The 27,641-nt window shown below is 49.5% G+C and overlaps 1 protein-coding gene across 1 annotated transcript in view; it reads left to right on the forward strand.

Annotated features, from left to right (window-relative positions):
* Positions 1–20,494, forward strand: part of CFAP65 (cilia and flagella associated protein 65) — a 34,161-nt gene extending 13,667 nt beyond the window's left edge. Inside the window, exons 13-32 of the mRNA XM_085310928.1 lie at positions 378–623; positions 1,046–1,270; positions 1,930–2,082; positions 2,341–2,506; positions 3,771–3,899; positions 4,780–5,005; positions 5,935–6,063; positions 6,399–6,575; positions 7,268–7,334; positions 11,250–11,360; positions 12,157–12,348; positions 12,506–12,664; positions 13,997–14,140; positions 14,578–14,694; positions 15,296–15,433; positions 15,981–16,046; positions 17,481–17,695; positions 18,546–18,695; positions 19,264–19,563; positions 20,225–20,494. Of these exons, the coding sequence (XP_085167054.1) occupies positions 378–623; positions 1,046–1,270; positions 1,930–2,082; positions 2,341–2,506; positions 3,771–3,899; positions 4,780–5,005; positions 5,935–6,063; positions 6,399–6,575; positions 7,268–7,334; positions 11,250–11,360; positions 12,157–12,348; positions 12,506–12,664; positions 13,997–14,140; positions 14,578–14,694; positions 15,296–15,433; positions 15,981–16,046; positions 17,481–17,695; positions 18,546–18,695; positions 19,264–19,563; positions 20,225–20,417 (3,303 nt within the window). The 3' untranslated portion in view covers positions 20,418–20,494. The remainder of the gene's footprint in view (positions 1–377; positions 624–1,045; positions 1,271–1,929; positions 2,083–2,340; positions 2,507–3,770; positions 3,900–4,779; positions 5,006–5,934; positions 6,064–6,398; positions 6,576–7,267; positions 7,335–11,249; positions 11,361–12,156; positions 12,349–12,505; positions 12,665–13,996; positions 14,141–14,577; positions 14,695–15,295; positions 15,434–15,980; positions 16,047–17,480; positions 17,696–18,545; positions 18,696–19,263; positions 19,564–20,224) is intronic.
* Positions 20,495–27,641: the final 7,147 nt, after the last annotated feature.

Here is a 27,641-nt window from a genome sequence, read left to right on the forward strand (position 1 = left end):
AACCTATACCTAGTATGTATAAAACAGAGCAAATTCCAGCTCTCTCTGTCCTTAATCCAGGATTTATATGTGCAGAAGCTGTAGGCCCCAGTAAGCAGCTTGTTTGCTGGATCAAGAAAAGCATTGCGTAATGGAAAGTAGTTTCATTGGTCCCATGAGCCTATGGGAGGGGAGGGCCACTGTGAGAAGGGAAAGGACCATGCCCCATATACCCTTGGGTGATTTGCTTCCTTTCCTTGAGGAGAAACAGTTGAGGAGTTTTCCAGGGGCTTAGGATGGTGCTTGTTGGGACTCAGATTCAACATAGCAAATGCTTTTTCTTTAAGCTTGATTTAAAAACTCATTGCAAACAGCACTCTCTTGCTTGTCTGCATCAGACTTTTCCTGCCGTGGCTCCTAACACCGATACCTACTGCAGCATGCTGCTCTTGAACACAGGCAGCTCTRTGATAACCTTCAGTGTGAACCAAGCTGCCTGTCCCTCTGTTTTGGTTAAGCCTCGTTCAGGACACGTCATTCCAGGAGGTCACCAGATTTTCCTTCTCTCTACTCATCCAGTTAACACAGACTCACAGCAGCATGTCCTGCCCTTGCAGTTGAACTCCTGTCCTGAGTACACCCAGGTAAGGAGAGGGAAGTAGAAGCTAGTGAGAAGTGTTTCTTCCCTTGTGCTCTTCTCTTTTTTGTAGTGACCGTCATTGTGACCTCTATTATATCTCGTAATGATTAGTCTGTTTTTTGTCTTCAGAAACAGGAATGAAAGAATATTTTCAACATTTAAGGTGGGATCATCACTGCAAATTGAAGGTGCACCTTCATCATAGTGCCAAAAGTCTTTGTACTCCTTGTTCCTCTGGTTCTCCATCTCCTGGAAGGCACTATACTGTGTGCTCCTACTTGACAGCCCAATCCAGGGTCCTTCCACTCCTCCTTCAGCCTCTGTTTCTTCTTGCTTCCTTTTTAGGAGTAGCATCTTTGCAACATCCCTCCAGAGGTCAGTTGAGGATTCTAGCTAATGTCTCTTACTTTTCCATGAATTCCACAGGAGATTGCCCTCCGGAGCAGTGGGGAGTCCCTTCACTTGCTCTTAGAAGGTGATGGGAATCTATACTTCAAACCTACCTATATAGGGGCCTCTTCCACTCGAATGTATACTATAAAGAACTGCACAAGGCTCCCTATGGTCTTCACATGGAAGATCCATCAGTCTGACTGCAAGATCCTGTCTGTCACCCCCACCACAGGGCTCCTCCAGCCCTGCGAAGCCATGGCAAGTTTGAGTTCTAACAAAATCATTGTATTTTTTCTCTCTATGATGCAGCTGTGGAGTGTTTAAGGCAGAGATGTGAGAGGACTGCAGTCATTCAACCATTAATGCCAAGGTTGGAAAATACTGGTCACTGTCTTAGGCTCAGTAGCTAACCAGCATCTGCAAATGTGCTGGTGACCATAATGCAAATTTGCCCAAACATGATCACATCCTCCTTGTATCCAAGACCACAGGTGTCTTAAAAAAGGATTAGATATCAATTACCCTGGGTGAGTTTGGGTGATCACACAGTAGCTACTGGGTCATGCACTAGAAAATGCTAACAGGTGGCAGAGAACTGAGAGGACAAGAGCTTATGGCTTTCTCCTGCTGTTCTCTCACCTGTAAATTCAAGCCTCTACTGCGTTCCCTTAGTGCCTTTTAAGAAGGGCAAGGACCAGCACATCTCCAAGGCCTGGATTTCAGTTTCTGAATATGTATTCCCAGTATGAACCTCTGACATGGGTAGCCACAGTGGAAGACTGAAGTGGGAGARTCTCTCCAGTGTAGGCTAGCTGTGATGGAGGAAGGGGCTGTGCATTGAATGCAACCRTTATTGTGTATAGGCTTGACTCTGGTCTGGAGCTCCTGTGAGCGGTCGCCTTCTCTTGCGCTTTCAGGCTCAGGCTTGGACTTTTGCTCCAGACAAGAAGACGAAGTATCTCCTGCGAGCTGTGGTGTTCGTGGGCAGGGAAAGCCCCGTCCCCATGTCTCCCAGAAGTGTCTGTTATGCCTTAAGGATTGTTGGAGAGGGAGCACTGGGCACCATCAGGGTAAGGACATGGGATCCACTGGGTAATGTAAGAGGGGATGGGATGGGGACCTTTGGCTACTTTGAGGGCTTTTTTCTTCTTTCTTTATTTTTTTTCCTGATGTTCCCCTGGGCATGTGGGGCCCCATACAAAGTAGGGAGCCCTTTGCACTGCACTCTGCCTGCCGAGGGATCAGCACTCTGAGATAAGTGACCATTACACTTGACTGCTACACTTGACATGTACCAGTGACCTCTGCACGGCTGGTTTTTATTCTAGGTGCAAAATGAGCACTTGGACCTTGGAAAYGTTCTGGTTGGTGACCTGCAAAGCTGTGATGTCGTATTGCTGAATGATGGGATCTGTTCTCTAAACTACATACTCAGTGTGGAACAACAGATCACAGGACCTTGTGATCCTGAGGAAGTCTGCAGTGATCCACTGGGTACTGTGAGGAGATTTGTGTGGGCTGGGACTTTGTGCCTCCCCTCATTTTTGCAAAGTCATTCTAGCATGAGCTCATGCTTGCTGGCCAGGTTGTAACTATTTTCATGGGCACCTTAAATTACCCATGTTTTATATGATAGAAATGTGCCTGAGAAGACATGAGACAATCTCTCTCTCTCTCTCTCTCTCTCTCTCTCTCTCTCTCTGTGTGTGTGTGTGTGTGTGTGGACAACACAAGCAACTTATTTTGTACTGAGTAAATGTCTGAAATATTTCTTTGTCATGTTAACTTTGCGAAATCTTTCTATGAAAACATAAGTAGATTCCTGTTCCCATCACTTAATGAGTTGAAAATGCCTGTGCTGTTTTTTTTTTTTGCTCAAAGTTTATTAAAGACAGAAGAATGTGGTTTTTTGGGGGTTATTAATTTGTTTTATTGTAAAGATCCAACTCAAAACTATTCAATAGCTCTTCACTATCAAAGAGGCTGAAGGGCAGTGGAGTGGGGGGAGAAGTTTCCTCCACATGAGCCTCCTGTGTGATCCAGTGGGAAAGAGGTTACCCAGACTCAGGGATGCTGAAACAAAGCATCACAGTGAGAAGTCAAAGGGGATCATGCCACCAAGCACAGCCCTGGTAGGATGGCAACTGTAATTCTGAGTGCAGTGTGGCTGCTTGCACTTCACAAAGGATATGAAGGTGCTTTTGTGCAGAGATGCACAGGAGTGTAGAGGACAGTTGCTCAAATAGTGCAGGCAGGGTGTGCACACACGCAGGAGGTGGTATGAGTGTGACATGGACTGTCTTGTGTGTCTGCTGAAGGAAGAAGTCCCTTGATGACTGAGAACTGCCTGATCCTTGCTTAGGGATCTGCTGCAGGTGACTCTCCTATCATGCTGGTAAAAGCATCACCCAGAGCTTGGTGATTGAAGTTAGGCCAGTTTGAACCTTGGAATAGGATATGGTTTCCCAGCAGAGAAGGGAATTAAACAAAGGATTAGCTTTTCAGAAGAACTGGTGGAGTCCAACCCTTTGTGGAAGTTCCCTACTCTTTGCYTGCCAAAGGCAGCCTGGATACTCCTGTAGAGCTGCCTGTAGTCCTAATCTGGGTGCCTGAACTTCTGAAATTGGTCCTAAGGATTAGGCATGGAGGGGCAGTGACTAGACTGGAGGTAGGCTTGGGGAGCAGTGTGCTGAATGCATGTGTGATGTAAGAGAGAGGAGTGGTGACAAGAGCTTATGCCACCTCCTTTCTTCTGCAGCCTTAGAGCTGGAACACTCCAAAGGGACAATCCCTGCAAGGTCGAAAKCTTTCGTCCGAATAACAGTCAAGCTAGCCCGTCAACTGCATTATACCTGGTCAATCAAACATGCTATTTGCACCCCCCCAGGTGAGAGATGGGTATTTTGGGGAAAAGGGAGAAAATAATCCCCTCCCAGCCAAGTAGACTGTGTCATAACAGGCTGAGCTGCACAGTTCCCAGTGTATGAATCCTGCCTGCAGAAATCTCTGTGCTGAGCAATTCCCCAGAACCAGTCCTGCCTGCTGTCTCCCTTTTCTGTGCTGTTTTTGTGTTAGATAGGGCTGGGCCATGAGACACAGAGACAAGGAGAACTCCAAGTTTTCTGCTGTTTGAGTTGCAAGATTCCACACTCCTCCACCTGATCATAGCCTCCTATGATGTACTTTGTAACATATTTGAGAGCTTCATGCAAATAGTTGTAGGTAGCTGGAATCCTTTTTGCAGATCTTAACCAGTGCCTGTATGAGAAAGGGTACAATAGTAGTAGAAAAGGCRGAGAGAGAGGCAACAGGAATGTTCAGAAGGAGAGAACAACATCCTTTTGGGAAGAGATGAGTTGGACAAGAGGTTTACAGCTTGGACAGTGGAGAARGGCAATGACACATAAATGATAAGGAGAAGATGGGGTATAAACAATTGTTCATTATTTTTCAGTATGAAAACAAGGGACACTTCACAAAATTATTAGGCTATAGGCTTAAATTAAGGAAAATACTTTTCCACATAGTGAAGAACTAAACTGTGGAAATATATTGTTGAAAAGGAGTAAGTTCATAGATTTCTGGTGATTTTTAAATTAGAAGTCATGGTACAACTAGTAATTGGTATTTTAGACATTTTCAGAAGCTGCTGTGTATGAGTCCTGTTCATTCTTTCTTTGGTCCAGGTAGGGCCGCTCTCCAGTTTGCAGTTCCGGATAGCTGCCCCTTAATGATGCATGACTACTTTTTGTTGTTTCCCTTTCCAGTTCCAGATCTTGTGAGCACCAAAAAGGACTGGCAGCCCCTCTGCTGCATAGTAGCAACAGGTGTCTACCCAACTCTCTGCATCACAGATGCCTGCTCAGCAGGGAGTGCTGGCGGTATTAGCAAGTTGCACCTCTGGAGGCTTTTTTCCCTGGACACGCTGAATGAATACTTGGAGCGAGACCCAACTCCCAGGGAGCTCACCTACAGAGTTCCCACAAGGCACAGGTAAGAGGAGGAGATGGTTCATATTTAGCCTCAACACAAGCACAAGCCAGACAGAGTTGCTGTGACTGTTAACTTGTTTTACAGCTCACTGCTGCCTGGCACTCTATTGTACCATCCCAGTGCCATGCAGATAGCTGCTCACCTCTACTTCTCTGCTTACCCTCCCTAGAGGGAAGCCACAGAATCACAGAATTATTTAATTGCAAGGGATCTCTGGAAGTTTCTGGTCCTATCCTTTGCTCAAAGCAGGACCAGCTAGATCAGGTTGCTCAGGACTGTGTCTAGTTCAATGTTGAATATCTCCAAGGATGGAGAAACCACATGTGCCTGCACATGTTTCCTGTGCTTGACCACCTTCAATGTGATTTTTCTTTTTTTTGTGCCTAATATCTATCATATCTATCTTGTGTTGCAACTTGTGACCTTGCCTCCCATCCTCTCCCTGTGTGCCTCTGAGAAGAGTCTGGCTCCATCTTATCTACACCCTCCTATCAAGTAGTTGTAGACACCAATAAGGTCCACTCTCAGCTTTCTCTTCTTAAGGCTGGACATAATTCTCTCAGTCTGGCCTTCAGCCCTTGAGTATCTTGCTGGCCTTCAGCCCTTGAGTATCTTGCTGGCCTTCTGCTGCACTTTCTCCAGTATGCCAATGTCTTTCTTTTACTGAGGAACCCAAAACTGGATTAAGCAGGACTCTGAACTTCCATGTATGCCACTCATTCCCATTAGGCGTATATAAAAGATAATTTGGAGAAGACCCAAAGGTCTTCCTTGCACCCAGTGTCTTTTCTCCAACAAGACCCAGCAACATAAGGTCAGAGAAGATTTATAAGGAAGAAAGCTCATGTAGAATGAACCTTTCCCAGGTCATGCCCTGCCAGCTCTTCTTCTTGTCTCAATTTAATCTCTTCTTTTTCTTCTGTGACCAGCACATGCTCAATCCCTCCAGTGTACACACCTGTCCTGCTGGATTTCAACTTTGGAGCTGCCCCGATACACTCAGAGCCTACCCTTGTGATGCTCCTGATGGTGAACAAGGGTATGATGCCAGCTGAGTGGTAAGCAGTGATTGCTGGAGCCCAGCATTCCCTCTGGGGTCTGTCTAAAGATACAGAAATGCTCACAGGGTCATGGGGCATTTACAGATGAATGGGGTAGATTTCATAGGTCTGACTTGTTGTGACTGAGATCTGTTGGTGAGTCTGAGTGGGGAAGCAGGCAAGAGAAGGCAGAAAGTTGTGCAGGTCAGATCTGACACAACTTGGCAGAAAGTCAGAGATGAAATGTTATCTGTCCTGTTATGCTAAGACCTGTTAGGCTGGTCTGAACATGCTGACTGTGTCCTTGGGGAGGTTTTCTGTCCCTGACACTCATCAGTTGGTTGGATCCCTAGGGCCTTCCTATTCCCTTCTGATCAGAAGATGGACATGGAGCACTGGGCAGAGGATGCTGAGTTTAGTGCCCTTGAGCTGCATCAGATGAGAATTCAGGAAAACCAGCTCTTCAGCATTTCCCCAAAGTCTGGGAGACTTCTTCCAGGCCAGGAGGAATCGGTCCAGCTCTCCCACAGGTGACAACAACTGCTTGTTCTCCAGAGCCTTATGCTTTGTGCCAGGACAGCATATGCCAGTAGAAGCCCCTGGGTTTCCGTGACAGGTCCTTTCCCCTCTCATGCCACTTGCCCAGCAGAGATTGGGCAAGTAAAAAGTCTCTTGAGCCTATCCTGTTTCTGGGTTCCACAGACCTTCTCCTCCTCTGGGGAATACTGTTAATACCTTTAACACTAGATTGCAAGAGACATTTAGGGTGACATGTTAGGAACACTGGCCTGCTTTGCCTGCTTTGACCTGACAGCTGAGGAGATGAACAGGAAACTGCACTTCCTGTGGCTTTGACCATACAGACATAGTTGTTTTTGTCATCAGCTAGAGCTCCTAGCTCTTGAGTGCCTGCGGATTATATGAAGGAATCTAACCCTCTCTGCTTTACACAGCAGTCCTGACCTGAGAAGTGCTGGTATTTCAAATGGCTTTGGCCTATAAACTCAGGTTGCTAAATCGTTGTGTGACTAAAATCAACATTGCATCACTCATTCCCACCCAAACACAACTGTCCCCCTCCCTGACTCAGTGGCCCTTACGCAACATTGACTCTTTAGCAGGGAAATGAATTGTCTCTAATGGACTGTGTGACCCTGATTCTATCACCCTGGGCACCCTGGTTAGTTTTAATGTTTCTCTCTCTCTCTCCTTGCTCTGCTAGACATGATTTCATCGGCACTGATCATCTCCCTGTTCTGCTGAAGGTTTCCCATGGCCGTGAGATTCTGGTAAGGTAGCACATGTGTCTTGCTCTGTTTACAGAGCAGCAACAGGTATGAACTGAATTATAGCTAGGTGTTTTCCCCAGAAGCTGCATGGCATGCAGGAAGCTGTGGCCTTTCCCAGGAGTCTGCATTGACCAGGCAGTAACACGAGGCCAAGCAGAGACATAAAATCAGCATTCTGACAAGCTCATGGTTCCAGCAAAACATGATGTGACAGTGCACTGGCAAAATGCCCCCTTGGATGTAGTATACACTGGTTACTCCAGTTCTTTGATTCTTAACCTATGTATTTTATTAATGCTGTTAGTGCAGAATTRCTTCCTTTTGCAAAGCAACTCCAAAACACTCTCCTGAGTTTTACATTCCCAGCTATCTCCTGGATAGTTTCTTTGCTTGCTTCCCCTCCTTTATTCTGCCTCATAGTGAGTTCTTCCATGCAATGATCCTGGAGTTCAGCTCTGTAGCCCATTCTACTTTTCTCTTATCCAGCTTTCCTGACCCTCTCCATCTCATCACCTCTCCTCTCTCTTCAAAAACCCCTGGAATGTACTTTTCTCTAACTGTACCACCTGCACTGGCTGCAGTTCTGGGACCCACATCTTGGCACAGGACTGACAGAACATCCTCTGGCTCTGAAGGTGTGGAGGCAGATGCTTCACCAAGCCCAGAAGGTAGTCCCTGCTTTCCTTGTTGGCTGTTCCCAGGCAGCCCTGATGCCTTTGTCCACCCATTTCCTCCTTGCCAATCATCAAGGAGCTTCCCACTCATTCTTCCTGCTTCTCTGCTTACTAAAGCATCTCAGAGCTGCTCCTGCTCTGTGTTTTCCCTGAGCGTTTCCTCAGGTTTGGAACTCATTTCTCTCTCTGTCTCTCTCCCCCTCTCTTAACTGTCAGTTAGAGTCAAAGTCACCTTGTGCTCTGCCAGGCACAGCTCATGCCCGGCTGAGCCTTCCTGTCTGTCTCTAAAGTTTCCTATGAGACCATTGTGTTCACACATCTCTTTTATTTTTCTTTTCTTTCAGGACTGTTGTCAGCTGAAAATCCAACCCGTTGACCAAGCTGTTCAAACAGTGGCTTAACTGTGCCTTCCCTCAAAGCCCTTGGATGGGCTCCCTGTGCTCTGCCTGCCTGGCACAATCCTGAGAGTGGCTGCAAGCGTTTTGCCAGCTGGCCAGTGAGAGATTAGGCTTTGGAGCACCAGAAGCCTGTAGGGCACATACCCTCCTTTGCCAAGTAACCGATGGCTTCGGTGGCTACCAGAGGCAGCAACCCTACCCCACACTGTCACTGTGGAAGGGCTAAAAAGGAGTGGGAGGCCCTGCAGATGCTAAGGGATGCCTGGGTGCATTGGAGTTCTGGCAGATAGGAGCTGCAGAGGCCAATCCAGAGGCCTGGAGCAATGCAGGTGGTGGTGACCTGCAGGGGTCACCTCTCCTCTGCACTGTGGGCTCCACAGTATCAGTACTGAATTGCTACCATTTGAAAGTAGGAGTCGAAGAGACTCTTTCTGTGTAGAAGAGACAGGCAAGAGTTACACATAGTGTGCCTTCATCCCTTTCAGCTGTGGCACAAAGAGTGCAGAGCTGTCAGTCTGTGTGGCAGAGGCTGCTCTAAGTGCATTTGTGGGGTATAGCTGAGCAGGCCATCCCCCTGAAAGTCAGTGAAGSTTGCAGAATGCATGCTAACCTTAAGGGAAGAAAATACTGTAATGCCACCCCGAAAGTTAATCTTTGGAAATCTTGGGACAGCATCCATAAGCAGAGGTGGAGGCCGTTAGGCTAGGGTATTGCTTGGTGCCTTTATCCAATTGCAGAGCAGGCTGCCTGGTTTCAGACTGGTGACATTAGCCAGCTGCAGGCCAATGCATGATATTTTGGAGGCCATCACAGGTCTGTGATGTATCTACCCATGTGAACATGTTCTGACCTACCACTCCTCTCTGCTCCTCCCCCTGCCCAGTCTGTCTGATTCATCTTCAGGAGGAATTTCTTATCTTCCTTACTCTTCCATTCAGTGGCCTAATTTCAGCACTGAGATAACTAGATTTATAGGTGCTCTGAAGGAACCAAAATTTCCTCCTGGAAGTTTCCTGAGGCTGCAGAAGCAAATTTCTGTGCAATTTGTGTGCTGCCCACTTGCTTGTCCAGGAGAGAAATAGGGCCTCTTGCTGTCTAGAGCTTTCACAGGTTGCCCTTTGCCTCCTCACTACAGCCTTTCTGTAGCAGTGCAGCTGTGATCTTCTCAAAGCCTGGGGATAGTTTGGCTGGGCAGAATCTGCAGCCCTCAGCAGTTTCATCAGGAAAAGCCCAGCAGGCTGCAGGTGTTGGGCTGTGAGGTGGCTGCAGGCTGCTTCCCAGAATTCACTGGAGAAAACGGCTGGATCGTAGGGAGAATCCCCTAGCACACAAGATCCATAAACTGGATGTGTTTGCATTTCAGTTCATAGCTGCTAATTAGGTATTGGGAGATGGTGTTACACAGAGCATGTGTTCTCCAGGCAGCTCTGCTTGCTGGGGACTCTGACATCCCCTTCCTCTCACGCTCTAAGTCACTGCTATGGGATGAGGTCTATGCACACTGGAAGGAGAACTGATTGCAGCAGGTCTTCATGTTTCTTCAGTTGTCTCAACAGATAATCCTCTAGTCATAGCATCCTGTGTCCAAGGAAGCTGATGACAGTCTTTCGTCAGCAATTGTGGCCCAGTGGAATCACAAGTCTGTAAGCTCAGTTCTCTGGCTCCAGTAATATAAACATGGCTCAAGGAGGATCCTGTCCCTGTGGCCCTTGCTGTTTGAAATTGTCAGCTCCTGTTCTTCTATTTGCGTTGTATCTGGACTGTTGAGGCCCTCAGGAGGCTGAACTCTCATGTAGCACTCTGAAAAGATGAAATGGTGTTATCCTATGTGCGACTTTGTTATCATTGTCTTTCTAGTCCTCTTTCCCTCCGTACTTTGCTTATGGAGCTGAACTTGAAAGGAATTGCTTTAGAGGAATCAGCATCCTCTGCTGTTGTTTAGGCAGCTGATACAGGGTCTCCTACAGGTGTCTGCCCAAACTACTATCACAAGCATCTTCTCCTTTTGCATTTGCCCTTGAAAAATGTGGCCGTGCTTTAGACTTAACTGTTTGACTATTAGCTGCAGTCTCCCTATGGCACATCCAGAAACATTACTGGCTTTGAGATTGCTTTGTAGCCTCTTTCTCCAGGCAGCAGGCACCATAGGAGTGTTTTGGGGTGCTTCTGCAGGAAATTCTGCAATGTGACTAATCTCTAGCCTGATTCCAGTTTTCTCCAAATGCAGACTCCTATATCTCTTCTTTTTCCATGAAATACCTCTATAAATCCCTCTGCTTTGCTTGAAGCACCTGGCTGCTGCTCTACTGACAGCATGCTGTTGATCATTATCTGATCGCTCAAAATTTGGCTGTGATCTTCTTGTAGCTTTGGGGATCTTTTTTAGACACATTCTTGAGCAGGGTCATCTTCAGAGTGGGGACATTCAGATAGCCTCTTCTAAGAAGAGGCCATTACTTACCTAAATTCCTGGCTTTCCAAGAATTTGGATGTCACGGCTGTACATTCTCCCATTTGCAGTCCAGACACCTTCTTTCATGGAGAATTTCTATCATATACTTGCAAAGGGAAGCATGTGACACTGGGATTGGTGTCTGACTTCGGGAGATGGTATATTTCTCCTCTCTGATACAAAACAGAAAACTTTCAGAGAAGAGCTAACAGTTCAGTAAGCTCTCCATCTCCTTGCTTAAGTGTTAGGACACACTCCCCTGATATAACCAATTTAAATCTGTTACTGCAGCTATCTGCAAACAGCTTGCAAAATTCTTTAGATTCCTTGTGTATTTGTAAGTGATAGTGCCTAGACTCTGAGAAAGTGTCTGTGTTTCTTTTTACTGTAGCTAAACTTCAGCGGTGTGACGGTAGAACAGGGGCAACAGTACGTTCACTTTACGTCCACTAAGCACCTCTTCATGCCCGTTGCTATTGGGAGCTCTCACCCCCCTACACAGGTGAGCAGACTGGGGCCAAAACCAGCAACAAGCAGAGGGAATTAGCTAGAATGTCATTGTGTCCCAAGGACAGGCAGTGTCTGAAGCGTTTCCCAAGAAGCAGAATGGTCTCCCCAGAAAAGTTATCGGAATCCCATTACAGAAAAACCTTGAGACTAATACTAGGCAAAGCCTGGAGGTGACCATTGGGATGTTAATAACGAAAGTAGCTCTTACCGTCTCCAGTTGTACAAGATTTGTTCAGTCTAGCCAGAATCCTTATGAGGTGTATAAGGCTGTTTCCCTATTCTCTTACATTGGATCTCAGTGAAGACTTGTCTAGCTGCTTCGGGCACACTGGACAAAAATCTTAATTAGTAAATTGATTAAACTTCCTTAAACACTTATTCAGCAAAAAAGGTGGCTTTGATTCTGTTCAGCCTAATTTAGTTGGGAAATGAACAAGTCTGAATTGAATGAAGAGCACTTTTGTAAGAGTGCTTTTGCATTTTAAGTAATTCACTTTACAGTGATCCCTTTAGCTAATTTGTATTAATTTTCCCCAAGACTGAAGTCACTAGGCACTACTTGGAGAGGTACCATAGTTATCAATGTACATGGGTGCTGATAAACCTTCAGTACAGTTTCCTATCAGAGCCTCAGTGATAAATCCTGGCTTTATGAGGTATCTTCATTCTTAGCAGACAAGTTGACTAATTAATTAAGCATTAATGCTTATCGGAGTCCTCTGGGAAGTGTTAACTAGTTTAACCTGTGCATGGTATAACAAGCACGGCTCTCTCTGACTCACTTCCAGATTTATGAGCTGTACAATGGTGGCTCTGTGCCTGTGAAGTTTGAGGTCCAGCTGGACAACACTGAGAGGATTCAGGAGGATAACTTTCAGCATCCTGTGTTTGTCTGTCTGACTCCCAGAGGAGAGATTCCTCCTGGCACAACAGGTCACATTGAGTGGATCTTCTCACCACTGGAAGCCAGAATGTACTCGGTAACGTTTTTCCATTCATGACTTCTGAGACTCTGAGGGCATAGGAGAGTGTGCAGAAAATCACCTGAGATGGGTCCAGTTTCAGTCCATTTGTCCTTTAGCAAATACACTGACAAATATTACACTGGATTTAATCCTCTTATCTTGTCCAAGGCAGGTTGATGTTCCCATCCATATCCTGGGGGGTGATTCAGCTCTGATCACCTTCCAAGGAGTAGGCTACGACCCAAATATCATGGGAGAGACTGCTGCGTTCAACAAAGTTTTGTCTCCTTCCGTCATTCCAGGTTCTAACAAACTAACTGTTCCTGGGCAGGTAAGTTCAGATACAGTGATATGAGCAATATGATCAGTCCAGAAATGCATGAAAAGGACTGAAATATGCAGATGGCCCCTTCTAGCAGTAGTCTGCATTGCAAGGGAGCTCACTGCCATGAGATAGGGCAATATATTTCCCTTTCAGCAAATCAGCTAGAGCCCAACTCATAAAAGCAGTTGTCCTGAAAGATGCCTTTCTCCCATCCCACTGCTTCTACTGCCATTAGAATCACAGATTTGAGGTTTGTTTCTGAATTTCCCACTAAAAGCTACTCCCCACCACAGCTATCATTTTGGTTTTCAGCTAAAATAACTTTTCCTTGGTACTTCATTCACAAAAAGAACATTCACATTATACTCATGACATAGTGTCACAGCCTGCATGCCTCTATTTCATGGCCAAACCCAGGCAATGCATAACCTGAACATAAATTACAGGATGGTCACCAGCTCAGGCGTATCCATAGGCATGCACTTGTCTGACCCATCACTAGGTCAGCGTAAGTTTGGTTGGCATGGTTAGAACTGGCCTACCAGTCTGGATGATCTGTTATTAAACCCAATTCTCAGATGTCAGTGTAGTGAATCAGCATTAAAYAGCATGAGTGAAGGCATACTCCAAGCAGGTAAAGGATTCATCCTCAGCGACATTAACATGCCTTCCCCAGCGCCTAGCAATAGCTGTATATGCTCTTTGGCTTTCAACAGGGCAGAYTGCATTCCTGGGAAAAGCAAATAGAAAATGATTAAAAACCTATCTCAGACTGCCAAGGAAGTTGCCGTTCCTTAAGGCTTTGATGTCCATAACCAAGAGTTGTTAGCTTCTCTAATGCTCAGTGCAAATAATTGGAGTCTATGCTGTGCCTGGAGAGTAGCACAGGCTGTAAACTAGTAGCAAGGTGATTTGGGCAGCTGTTTCCCAGAACTCATAGTCAAGTTGATGGGGATTTTGCCCAAGCATAGAGCTTACACTTTTGTCCACTAAAGTGAGGAAAAGGCCTAAACAGTAAGTGCTGTAAAGAGAAACCGGATGCTACTATCCTCTATGTTCCCAAGATACCCTACTGCCCCAGCATCAGCGTAATGTCCTATTCATCGTGATGTCAACCCCACTGCAGCCTAGCTGTCCTCTTGCTGCAAAAAAACATTTTAACCAGAGCAAGAATGAGAAGTAAAACACCCCTTCAAGTTGTTACAGTAAATATAATGAGCTAAATGTTGTTTGTGAATTGCTCTATATTCTGAAGATGGCTGTGTGGCTGCCCTTGTCCAAAGGCCAGATCCTCTTTCGTTAGTGCTGTAACCTTTACTTTTCACCTGCTTCCTGTAGGTAGCCACTTTATCACACCACAGGATTTGCCTCGGAAATATCCCAGACTGCGTCAAAGCTAGCCGACTTGTCTTTCTGAACAATATCTCAGACAGCAAGGCTGTTGTGTTTGCCTGGCATGTAGGCACTCCTAAAGACAGCAGGGTGAGTTCTTCCTTCTCTCTCCTCTACAGCCTTCTTGCCCATCTCTGCTGTGCCACGAGAGAAGCTTCCCCTCTCTTTCCATCTTAATTCTGAGATAACAATCCTAGGGAATTGGCTTTTGCACTAACAGATGGAAGGAAAGGGCTGAGAAAAGTGAAGGCAAGGGAGGAAAAGACAAAAATTTCAGAAAGGAAGTCTGTAGACTTCAGTTGAGGATGCATGAACCTGGAACTAGAGCATGCAGTAATGAACCTCAGGACCCATCTACCACTTAAGTTCATGGTCATTCTTTGGACAAGAGGACTGCATCTCTCTCATGCCACATACTTCTGCAAAGGGCTGGAGCTGGGAATTTCCATGCTGTGTGTTCTGCTGGGGAGGGCACACATCAAGGGCACAGGACAGAGAAACAGATCCTCCATGGGTTTTTATTCCAGATGTTGCAGATTGTTCCAGAGTTGGGGGTTGTGCAGCCTGGAGAGAGCACCCCTTGCTTCATCATGCTGCAAGCATCAGGAAGTGCTTCCTTCTACAGCATGGATCTGGTGTGTGAGGTGAGACCCAGGAGATACTTGTGTATTATCATCAATTAGGCATGTCACTGTCGTTCCCAAATGGCTGGGCCCAGCATTTACCTTCCAGCTGAAGGAGTTCTAAGCTCTGTAATGGTGGCCAGCATTTCTCAATGGTAACGACACTGAGCTTCTTCTCTGCTGATGGTTGAAGTATCTGGCTCTCTGTGGCTCACTAGATGAGGTGTGTTTGTGCAACACATGGCTTTCTGAGCTGAAATGGGTTTGTAGAAGCCAGGATTTGAATGTGTAGCTTTCAGTGGGAATCAGAGAATTAAATATCTGTAAAAGGCAAATCTTGCTTCTTTAAGAGTAGTGGTAGTACCTACTTGTTGTACTGTCCTTCTGGCCTATGCTTTCTATGTATTCTCTGGTAGGAAATTGTCTTCTGTGTGTAGAAGTTACAACATCGTTCTCCCTTCCTGCAACTGGGAGACATGGAAAGGGCTCTGGTTGGGACCTTGTGGAATGGAGGAATAAGTGACAGGCATGGAGCTGGGCCAGGGGGTCGGTCTGACATGCTCTGTGTTATATACTGCTCGTCTCTGGCCCTGCTCCCTGCAATAGCAGTTTTTCTTCATAGGTGTACGTTCAGGAATCCCTGGCTCAGTATGAGAGGGACCTACAGGAGTGGGAAAGGGAGAAGGAACGGCAGACTGTGGAGTTCACCATCACAGAGAAGGATCTGACAGCTAAGAAGAAGCCAAAGTCACYGGCAAGAGTAAGTGCTGCCAGAACTTTACACTAGCTTAGCTTAGCATCCAGATCTCAAAAAGAAACCTTTAAGAAAAGCCAGGTAAGTTCATAGGAGGACATGAGGCTCTCATCTACTCAAGATCTCACAACTGGCTTGTGGATAGTGGAAATAGAGAGCTTGGCTTCTAGCCTTGTGCTTCACACACAAGAGCAGAATCCTTTATTTTCTGATTAATATCTAGCAAAGGGATAGCAGATGGGGAACTTGATATGAAAATGTTTTTTCTCGTCACGTTACAAACTTTGAATTTGCAAGTGATCATCTGCAATTTGGAAGTGCGTGAGAAATCTTAGGAAAAACAAAGCCAGGGGTTTTGGAAATTGATGATTGTATTGTTAAGGATGGATGAATGCTGGTGTTAGGTGTGTAACTACAATGAGGAATTTGGCCTTGAGTAAAGAATAGGGAGATGAGATCATTGACTCTTAGCTTGAGTAAGGTAAAACAAGATCCTGGAGTCTTGTTCTGCTTTGTATCTTTCCTACATTGTGTTTTCTCTTCTTTTATGTAGAAGTCATCAGATTCTACTGCGATGGAAAAACTTGCTGAGTCCTCAGCAGTGATCAGGAAGTACAAGGTAAGTCAGGGCTGTCTCACTTGTACTGTAATCAAACTGGCTCTCTTAAGGAAAGAGTAAGGTGCTGGATATCATGGTGTGAGAGCCTGGACAGAAAAAGACAGTGGGATTTGTAGCTTTAAGGCTTTTTGAGAGAGACTCTTTGGATGAGGCAGAGGAATCGGACAGTGTGTGTCCTCTGGGCAGTAGCTTTCCAGCTGAGGTGAATGGTAAGTGAAATTAGAATCAAACGTGCACCAGTGTCTGGAGAAAGAGGTAAAGACAGAAAGGATGCAYATGGGCAGGACAGTTAGTACCTGAACTGTTTTCATTCTGGTGCCACAGTGGACTGTGTGCCATGATGGAAAACAAGCAGGACCCTGGCATGATGCCGTGCAGACTGCTGAAAGAGCTGTGCTCTGTCCCTGGGAGAAGCAGCAGGCAGGAACGGCTCAGTTTGCCAGCTTTATCTTAGGGTGCACTAAAGAGGCTACTCTGTGTTTCCCCTCAGATCACACTCACGTGCGCACACATATTAGCTGCCCTGAGTTATAAAGACAGCTTTTCCAGCACCAGTGGCAAGGTGAGAGGAAAGGTCCAAGTGAATGCCCTGCAGAGCATTATGGGCCCAAAGGCAGAGCCATGTTGTGTATACAGTCTTCAGCAGCATGTGGGAAAGGAATGATAGAGCTTGTGGAAGGATGTGAGGCTGAGGCGATTAACTCAGCTGGGAGACACAACTTGTTAGCTCAAGCCTGCCACTGTTCTAGGACCATAGCAGAGCTTCTGGGACCCTTCAGAGTACCTGTGCATGTCCTGCACTGTGCTGTGTGAACGTAGCAGCTCAGGGAAACTCTAGCTTGGACTGTATGCACTGTGCAGTTAGGTATGATCAAGGATGTGGGGGCTGTATGAGACTGAGGTCAAGGCTGGGATGGACGTAAGGATGGCTGAGAAAAAACAAATACAGCTCCATTTAGTGCTCTAGGTTTTTAGCTCTTGGTCACAACTTGAAGCCTGTTATGGCCTGCTGTGTTTGTGTCAGAGGTGTTGAAGGCCAGACTCCAGGGATGATTTAAGCATGCATCCTACATGTGTGGTCCCTTACAGCTCCCCAGTGTGCTCAGAAGAGCAGAGATGGTCTTCCAGAATATCCTCGGAGAAGGATTGAAGAACAACAGCCCTGAGGGCCCTGGGGATCACCCCGAGGCCCTGCTGATGCTCAGACCTGGTGCCACACTAGGCAGCAGGGAGGGAGCAGGCCTGATTTTGCAGTGTGTCTGCTCATGCCTGAGTGGGGTGCTGCAGCACTGAGATCTGACTTGGTGCTGTTTCCTGTCCAGGATCTGGTGGCTCTGACTGCTCAGTGTTCCAGTTCCTGAGCTTGTGCTCACACCTACCTGGGCCAAAAGAGGAACTAAAATTAAACGCCTGCTATTTCCTTCTCTCCAATAGACATTGCCCCCTATTGGAAACCACCCCGTGCCCAATCCACCTGCCAGCCGCTCTCAGAGGAGGCAGCTGCTGGACAAAGAGGCTGGCAGGCTGTGGGTGAAACCAGAGCCACCCAAGCCCATCCTCTTACACCTTGGTGTGACAGCCAGGTCCCACTCCATTGAAGACTTCTACAGCAATTTCACCTCAGAGTTTCCCAAGTACTTCCTGAACTGGTAAGACATGCTATGACACTTTAAGCCACACCCTGTAGCTCTGCTCTGCTCCTTTCCAGTGCTTTGGTATCAGGCAAGAGGTGTCCTGCTTTCCCTAGCATTGATTGACAGGACCTACTTCTGTCCTTCCCTCAGAGAACAGTCTTGTGTGCGAGGCCTTGAAATGTATGGGACAAAGTGTAAGCTGAAATTGTTGTCAGCAGTGCCACACATGGGGAGAGCAGGAGTATTTAACAACATGCTTTTCTGGGAAACTGCTAAGCCTGAGAAAGCCTCTATGGGATGTTGTAGCTCTTGCTGATGCTAGTGTGAACCAGGACTAGCTCTTCAGAGGGATGTGAGATAAAGTAGCCCTTTGGGAGATACTAGCAGGTAGCTGAGYGTTACTCTCTTGTGAGAGTGTCCCTGCTGCTCTCGTGGGTGCATCAACTCTCACTCCTCCCCTTGCTTGCTGCAGCACCAGTTATCTGCATGGCTCCTCCCTTACGTGCAGTGCTGCTGTTCAGAGCCTCAGCCAGAGGGACGCAGGTGCCTCCACTGATAATGATGCTCTCTGGTCATGCTGTATTATGGGACACCATCGCTGCTTGCCTTGCCCACATCTGCATGTGGCACACATGCAGTTTTCCCTCCTTCAGTTTTCCCAGTGTACTTCCTCAGTGTGATGTAGACCTGCCCTGCCCAGGGGGAGGATGAAGYAAGAACTTGGTAGGTATGAGGTCACCCAGCTGGCCTGTTGGCCCTAGCTAGCGTCAGCTCACAAGGCTCTTCTGTGGCACACAGGTCTCAAACCTGAAAAAAAGCAGATTCAGTAGTTCTGCCACTCATGGAACACTTCCTTGTCTCACAGCTCCGTCAAGGACCAGCCATCAGAGAATGATTCTGTGGATGGGAGCAAGGACAGAGATAGGATAGTCATGGACCCTGACTGGCTGTCTCTGGCTGCTGCTTCTAAACAGGAAATGCAGATAGTGACTGACATACTCACAGGTGTGATCAGGTGTGTGTCCTCTCCCCCATTCTGAGCCCCTGTGCCCTGGCGGCGTGCTGGCAGCACAGCCAGCCCCTCTGCTAATCCTAAAGGAGTCTATGCACTCATACTGCCCTGAAACAGGGAATCCAGCCTGCAAAAGGCGTGCATGGGAGCCTGTCTTAGGGACTGCGAGCTCAGGAGTCACGGTGTGACAGCCAAAGGCAGTGTCTTGTTCCCTGGCTAGGGATGGGCCCATCTCTGCATAGTGATTAGCATTGCTCACTGGGAGCCAGGGTGCTCTCCCTGCCACCGTTTTGCCCTGCTGACAGCCAGTAAGGCACCTTGGGAATAGGCTGCACTGGGATTCACTTGTTTTGTCTGTCAGCTGCAGACATCTAAGGAAGAAGTGCTGAGGAGGCAAGAGCAGTTTCAAGACATATTTCTGCCTCCTCTGGGCCCAGAAAGCAAGAAGAGTCAGACTGTCCATTGACATCAGCCAGGAATTTTCTCTAATTTGTACTGGCTTGTGCTGCTCCTGGGACCAGCTACTTGATCTACCAGGTCTCATTTGTTGTTTTCTCTTTTTCTCTCCTAGAGGCCTCTTGGAGGACACCCAGTTCCATGATACAATGAGCAGAAGTCTGGATGAGCCCATCCCATATTTCTCTCAGTTGGGGTGTGAAAAGTCATCAGAGCTCCAGGAGAGGAGGCAAAGCTCCGGAGTCTCCTCCAGGGTCTCTCCTTCCCCAGATCTTTACCTTGAGGAGGAAGATGAAGGGATGAAAGAAGCAAGGCAGGGAACTTCTCTCAGGAATGATTCACTGGTGTCTTGGGAGAGGATGAGTGATCTCCTTCGTCATGAGCAGTTAAAGGAGCAGAAGAAGATGATGAGGAGGTGAGGAAGAGCTCACACAGAGAAGGGAAGAGCTGAGCAGGCAGGCAGCCATGGCATCACACTGCCTGGACAGAAACTCATTTCTCCCTCTACCCTGAGGTGTTTCTGCTGGACAGCCTCTTGTACTCTGTGTGGAAATCCAYATCAGCTTGCCGAAGCACTATCTCCCAAGTGCAGTTTGTGAATGGTACAGGTTTGCTATGTCCTGGGGCTGATCACTGGGCAGTGGTAGGATGCTGGTGGAGAGTGAAGCCTGCTTTGCACTGGTGTACTCTTGGACATCAGACCTTAGAGTGTAGTGTGCACTTTAGCTCTTATTTTTGCTACAGTGTAGCATCACTTCGTATCTGCTGTGGCTATATGCTGGCACTTTTCTACAAGCCACGAGTATGTGCACAAATATTCACCATAGCACAGCTTGGAGGAAGAAACCAGTAAAACCACAGTCACCCGACTCTGTCTGAGGCCACTGAGCTGGTGGCAGTTCTGGGAGAAGGGTCAGCACCGCATTGCTCAAATCTTTGGTTCATTAGCCTCCATATGGAGGAAACAGTCTGTGCTCAACTGCTCTGACTGACATGTRCTGGGAGGAACCCTAGCAAGCAGCCTTCCTTATCGGCTCTCTGATAACTGCCGTCCATCTGCGTTCTTGTCCCTCCAGGCAGCCAGCCTTTGGGAACCTGGTGGAGCTGGTGCTGGAAAACACACTGCAGAACATCCTGATCGAAGCCAGCCGTGGGGAGGTGGTGCTGACAGCCCAGCCCAGGGTCATTGCTCTACCCACCAGCCCTTTCCAGAGGTATCGGAGTGTATCTGAACTGCGGCGGAGGACAGAACCTGAGCTTAATAAGTAAGGCTGCAGCAGAGCAAATTTTTAGACCACCCAGGATTAACTGGGTTGCTGCCTATCAGGGACAAGACTGTCTGTGTGAAAGGGGAAATCCTTTCCCTCYAGCCCCTCTGGCCTTTCTTGGCTTGTCCTGAGCCACAGACCAGAGGCAGTAATRCTGCAGCCTTCCTGTGGGCAAGAGACTGGTATGCAGCTCTGGGGCAAAGTCCTGTGAAGTGAATGGCTGGCAGAGGATGCAAGCACTGGAATTCACAACCCAAGGAGGCTCTCTTCCATGCTCCCTGGACAGGAGTAGGARGCAGGAGCTCAGGCAGCATGGCCTCTGACAGCAGAAAAGGGACAAAGCTTTCCTGGTCCCACATCACTGAGTAGCCTCTGCTATGGATTTGAGGAGAGTCAGACGGAGGTATTGCCCCCAGCTGCTGAAGATATGCCAAACTGCAAACTGGGCTTCAGTCTCTGGACATGGCCAGCTGTGCTTTACTGAAGAGTCTCAGAGGAGACCTTGCTGTCCATCTCTTTGACCCAGGAACAGCCCATCCATGCAGATCTGCCATTGGGAAGTGTGAGAAAGACCGGACTTCCTCATGGCCTGAGCTCTCCCCACCAGTGTTCACTCAGTCTACAGAATGGTGTGGCCAGAAGGTGCCAAAAGCATCTAGTTAGGTTGAGGGAAGGGCCATATGTGGGGAGGCAGATTTGGGGCTGAGGCTACAGCAAGAGGATTTGCCCAGGTTTGGGGAGAAGTGGAGGGCAATGGGATTGAGAGAGAAAGGGGGAGGGATGTTGGATGGAACTATCCTTTCCAGAGCTGCAGGAATCTTGTCCAGATGGTGGCTGTTCCCTGTCATTTCCTGGGGARGGATGATGTCCTGGGGAAAGGCAGCATGCTGTATTCTCCTGGCTCCAAAGGCAGTATCTTCTCTTCCAGAAATACCAACCCAACGCCCCCACCCTCAAGAGCATAGCTGTTGTACTCTGCGCTGCTTGATTTCTGCAGACACATTGAAGGTCTCCGTCTTCATCTTCAAGGAATGGTTGTTCYTAGCTGTGTCCTCAGCTCTAATCTGAATCCTCAGCAACTCTGCAGCTGAGCTGTGAAATCTCTCCCCTCTGTGGCTGGCCACATCATYACTGAACCACCTTTCTATGCTACAAGGAGCATACGGACAGCAAATGTACTTGCTCCCACTGCCCAGAGCTGGGAGAGAAATCTGCTTTAAAACGTTGCTGAGGAAGAACTGACACTTGGCACTGCAGWGCTGAGTGCCTGCTGAGTTCAGCAGGAAGCAGGTACTGAATCATCTTTCCCTCCTTACTCCTGTGGCTGCCCTGAGGGTCCCGCATACAGCGATCCAGCYGAAGTGAGCAGCTGCAGCATTAAAAGCAGCCCAATAAAAGGAGCTTGGCCTCTAGGCACAAAGTCACCAATGCATTAAGTAGCCAATACATCTTGGTTTGGTAGCACCTTGGATGAGACGCCCCCCCCCAGCTCTCCCCTTTTAAAACTCCAAGGCTCTTACATGGGGAAGGGGAGGCCTTCAAGCCTGAGCCCAGCATGTTGCTCTGTCTGTTCTCGTTGCCATATGACTGCCCACAGGCTGGCCCAAACATGGGCTCAGTGCAGGGGCCTTGCAGGGAGGAGTGTTGCTGTGAAGAAGCGGGGTTAGTCATTGCCAGGAGGTGGCAGTGTTAGTTCTGAGAAATCCCAAATGCCAGCCTGGAGCTGAGCTGAGCTGGGCAGGGGCTGTGTGCTCCACTGACAAGGGCTGCAGGCTGGCCATGCCAGGAGCATGGCCGAGTTTAGTGCGTCACCTCTCTTCTGCAGGCCTGGTGGGCTCTGCTAGATGGAGCTCACCTGGAGCACCCTGCTCTGTGCTGTGCCCAGTGCTGATGTGTCTGGTATCCCCCTTCACACTCYCCTGCCCTGTATTCCCGGTGCCAGGACCCAGCCAGGATGGGAATTGCACCGTCTCCCCTTGCAACCCAGGAACAGGGAACCGCAGAGGGTTTTTGTCCTACCTGGTGCAGGCAGATGGCCACTGTGCCCAAAGGTGCTGCAGCTCTCGCAGCACCATCCCGGTGCTCTGCTCTGTGCAGGATACCTGTGTGCGCAATTGTTACTAAGCCCCAGGGCTGAGCTGTTCCTGYTGTCAGAGATGCAACAAAGGCTCTGCTTGCTCTGGAGCTCATCCTGGCCACCTGGGCTTCCACATGGGTCCTGGATCCATCTCATGAGAATTGCAGCCCCTCTCCCCTTTCCCCAACATGCTGGATTGCAGTCCTCTGATAGCAGCTTTTCTGTCTTCCTTTGGACAATGATCCTTTGGACATTGGATCCTGTTGAGCGGACAGTGGAGTACCACCTCCTTCCTCCCCAGCTCCAGGGAGCAGCAGCCCAAGAGCAGGGACYGGCTGTTCAGTCCATTTGGGAGTAACTCTGCCCGGTCCAGGCCCATCGATGGGATATGTTCAATCCAGATGCTCTGTATTCCCATGACAGACTTTCCAAGCTGGTAACACAGGGGCTAGAGCCCCACCATCCTCCTAAGGCAGGCTGAGTTTAGTTCCCTGCTGGAGCCCAGGGCAGCCTGGAGTAGCGGAGAGGGAGCTGGTCAGTGTGTCCCCCCTCAGACCTGCTGCGTGGTTTGATGCCCTCCTATCTGGGCTGCATCACTGTTAATTCCTCTGCTTTGCAGGACTGATGGGTCAGTGTGTGAAATGCTATGTGTTGTGCTGGTTTACCAACAAATGGATGTAGCCTGGATGCAGGCACTTGCACRGGGAATGGTTTTCCTGTCATTAAAACTCACATCCTCTCCCTGTTCACCAGGGCTGAACACAACGGGGACCTGGGGGAAACAGGAGACTGGCACTGTGCTTGCCAGTTAGAGTAGTATCAGAGGTGAATTCACTTCTCTGACTATTGAGTTCCTCTAGGAGAGAGCCCTGAGACAGTGCCATCGATGATGGGGGAGTCAGAGAAGTCAGCAGGGAACAAGAGCTTTGAAAGCTACCTGTAGATCTGAGACCTAAATCTTTCTTCCCTTGGCTCTTTGTACAAAGTGTGAAATGGTTGTGTGTCACCTCTGCTGTGGGTCTTCYCCAGTTCATGTCAACCCAGCATGCACCAGGCAAAGCCAGTAGTAGCTGTCACCTACTTTTCTTTTTATCCTCATCCAAACGTAAAAATAGGTATCAGACAGTTCCTTCCCCAGATTGGGGAAAATCCTACTTAATCTTCTCAAGCTGGGAACAGATCTGGGCCTTAGTTTTTGGAAGACACATTATGTGTGCACAGCCCTGTGTGTCGGGGACAGCTGGGCAGAGCTGTGTGCCTGCGGGAGAGCTGGGGAGGCTATTAGTCCAGAGAGAGCTGGTCCCTGCAGTCTAGGACAGGCTCAGCAGGAGTTAAAGCCCGGGGTCTGAGGTAATGCCCTGTATCCCAGCTGTGCGAAGAGCAGTGGGCAGGCTGGAGTGTGTGTGTGGGGGGGCTGCCTGGCTGGTGGGGCTTGCGGCAGGTGCCCTGCACTGCTCTGGCTCTCAGCTGTATGAACTGACAGCCTCAAGGGCTCTGTGGGCTCAGCCCAGCAATGAAAAAGGACCTGGTGACTGAGCCCTTGATTGCTGTCCTCCWTTGCAAAGGGAGGGGGAGGCAGCAGCATCCACAGGCACTGCCCTGGGTGAGCTCTGGATGGCAGAGAGCCCAGAGTAGCAAGCTGACCCACAGGGACTCTGCCCCAGGGCTGCAACCTGGCCCTGGATACAAACTCCGCTGAGGCTTCCCTGCTCTTRTCTCACTGCCCCCAACAGTTCCTCTCCATACATGGATCTTGAGGGCAGCAGCAAGGAAAAAGGGTGGATAGAGATGTGCAGCACTGGCATGGAGGATATGGCCCTAGCAAGAGGCTCTGTCTTCTTTACCTTCTGCAGCAGCCGTGATGAGCCTGGCTGGTCCATGGAGCAGAGCCCTGCAGGTTTCCAGGGAGCAGGACCACAGCCCAACTCGCAGGGAAGGGGAGCAGCTCTATCTCTTACTGTCCACATTCAGGTCTTTAGCAAGAGAAAGCTGGCGTCCATAGCTTCGCTGTGTTAGAGTCCAGAGCTGGGCTGCGCCCCAAGCCACATTCTGCAGACCTGCCCCAGCACCAAATATGTTTCTAATGTATGTCTCTATGAGAGATATCATAGATATGRGTCCAGCTCCTTCTCGCTGGTGTTTAGGTGATGCTCCCGCAGGGCTGGGATGCTGGTGTTGGGAGGCAAGATGGCAAAGTCCATGGCCTGCAGGTATATGGCCCGAGTCTAGCCGGCTGAAYGTGAGCCTGCCAAGCTAATGGGACTCGCCTCCTCCTTGTGTTAGCTATCAGGAGAGCTCAGCCATCAGGTCGCTAATGCAACGCATAACAGGCCTTTTCTTCTTTGCTGTTACTGCTGGCTTCTAGGGAGGGGTGAAATGGCCTTGGGGCAGGTGGGCAACAGAAGCTATCCTGAATCCCATTAAAACATTTAACACCTGCTGAATCGTGCCATTGTCTGGGATATAAAGGGAAGAGAACAAAGCTGTCTTCCTTGCCGGAGTGTGTGCAAGGCTCTGCTATCCCCTAGCTAGGGAAACCTGAACCTGCTGCAAAGGCCCCCCCTCCCCTGGCCCGACTGCCCCCCACACCCTGCAACCCTCTCTGTTCATGCTGGGAAGGCAGCAGTGCTAGGGGACAGTCCCTTGGACCGCCTTGCTCCAGGTACSCACATCCCCTGGCTGAGATCAGCCCCCACCCTCCCTCCCCCATCCTGAGGSTTAGGCAGGCATGAGGAGAGCCCCTGCTCTGAAATGCCCACTGTGTCTGCAGAGGCAGGGAAAAGGCCAGAGAACAAAAAGTGGAGGCATTCTCCAAGGCCCAAGGCAGAAGTAGGCAGAGGCCCTTCATCTCTGGTCTCCMGCATCCGAGACACTGGGCTTTGCTAGCTCAGCTGCATTGCTTTGATATTTGGGCTGGGAGACTTTGTGGTCCATGCTCAGGTCAGATCAGGACACTGAAGGACTCTCCTGACAGCTCTGATAGGGTCTAGTTATTCCTTGTGGGACAGTAATGCAGCACGAACCCTTGGATGCTGCAAGAGGAGGCTGGGCCTGCCCTGTGTGGGCACTGCTACTCAGCTTGGAGCAGCACAGAGAGGGCAGAGTCCTGCCCAGCACATTTTGCATGCCAGGATGCAGAAATGGGAAAATCCAAGCATCAGGCCCATGCAGCATCAAAATAAGAAGGAACTTTGCATTTCCTCTTACTGCTACAGCCCAGGGCAGTGGTAGTTCTGCTTTTTCCTTGCTGGCAAAACTACTTGAAAACAGGGTCAGGGCTATAAATGAGGTACACTGGCATCCCTCTGTCTTGTTGTTGTGCCATGCCTGGCTGGCCAGAAGGCTGGGCTAGAGGCGCACAGGCTCCCCGAGACAGCAGCAGGCAGGCGTTCAGGAGGAGGGATGGAGMCTGTCTTTCAAAATCCTGACTCTGAGAGGGCCAAAGCTTCAAAGAAGAGCTGGGTGGCGGTGGCTGATAAGGATCTGTGGATATCCACTTACATTTGGGAATCCATTTACTTCAACCTGCAGGCGCGCTCTGCCTCTGCAAGGGGCAACAGCGGTGGTTTCTAATGCACACCCAGAGCCAGGAGCCCTGCAGGTGTCCGCCGTGGGGGTTAAAGCAGCGTTACCCCTTTCCCCACCCGCAAACACACCCGTCTACACAAACAAACACATCAGTGCACTCGCACAAAGGAGCTTCTCCTGCCACCACAACTGCACTTCATGCTCTGTTATCCAAAGTGCTGCGGGTGCCGGAGTAACCCAGAGAGATATCCCAGCTTGCGCTGGCTGCAGGCGAGATCAGCTGGGGACTGTCAGGACTGGGCGGCGTGGCTGGGTGCYGCAGGAACGTGTCTAACCTGCTCCGGGCCCCTGTGAGCTCTGCATGCTGCCCCCAGACCCAGTGTTCGGAGTGTCTGCACAGGTTGCTCCACACTGGGCAGATAACACATCCCTGATGCTGGAGACTGGTGTAACTCTGAGATGAAGTGCCCCCAAGGTAAGACATGTGCACACAGAGTGAAACACATCCTGTTCTTGCCAACGCATTGGTAGAGCTGGCTCCTGGCCAGCRTGGCTGTGCTGGAAACACTCTGGAACAGAGTGAGCAGAGGTGTTTTTGAGAAGCTCTACTCTATTGCCCAGTTCAGAGGTCTGTGGGGCTCCTCTTGATGAAGTCTGCATCTCTGGTGGGCCCAGAGGTCTCCAGGATTAGCAGGGAGATGAAATGGTCCCTGCCATCACTGGCACTCAGTGTCAGGCTCTTGGGGATAGGGAGCGGAGAGATCCCCCTTTGCTTTCCTGCTCCAGGGTCTTGCTGCTCCCTCGCCTTCCAGCAGCCCAAAGCATTGCAAAGGAGCAGAGTCCTTCCCAGGGCTGCCCAGGCAGGGTACCCCCACACCTGCCTCCCCTGGCCCCCCTCCTCTGCCCGCCTGCTCTCTCCTCACCCCGGGCTGCAAAGTGAGCCAGGCAGGTGGGTGGAAAAGTGACAGCTGGTGTTGTTCCAACGCAGGTTAATGAATGTCTCCTCCTCCCCCCCCCGCCACCTCCTCCTCCCCATCGCCCGCCCCAGCACCCAGGCTCCTGGCTCCTATCAGCCCATCAGGCTCCCATTAACAAAGGCAGCCCTGGAGAGTTTGCATAGAGACCTGCTCTGCCTCTAATCTAGGTGGGCTAATCGCCTCCTGGCCCGGGCTGCCTTCCCTGGGTCAATATTTGCGCTGAGCAAACACGGAGCCGTGACAGGTGTGCTCGGAGAGGGCTCGCCGCGGCCGGCCCAGCCCTCTCGCCTGTCTCTGCTCGCGCACATCTCTCCGGCCCCCCGATCACCGGCCAGCCAGAGCTATTTTTATCAGGGCTATAAAAGCCCCATCCAGCCGGCGTCACCCTCATTTTCTGCTCGCGAGCCGGCGGGGGAAGGCGAAGGCGCTCACCTGCGACCTGCCAGCGTGTCACCGGAGTCAGGTGAGGTGCTCTAGCCCGTCGCACCCGCTCTGGGCTCCTGGGCGCCCGGCTGGGAGCAGGGCGCTGGGGTGCGGGGCTCCTGCCTGGGGGTACCCTGGGGCTCCCTGGGCACCAGGACGGGGAGTTCAGCAGCTCCCACCGAACTCCCGGGAGGGAGGAGGGTGGGCTCAGGGGATGCTG

This window comes from Rhea americana, unplaced genomic scaffold, assembly GCF_003343005.1.
Source record: "Rhea americana isolate MKP2758 unplaced genomic scaffold, rheAme1 scaffold_33, whole genome shotgun sequence".
In the NCBI taxonomy this organism is placed as follows: domain Eukaryota; kingdom Metazoa; phylum Chordata; class Aves; order Rheiformes; family Rheidae; genus Rhea; species Rhea americana.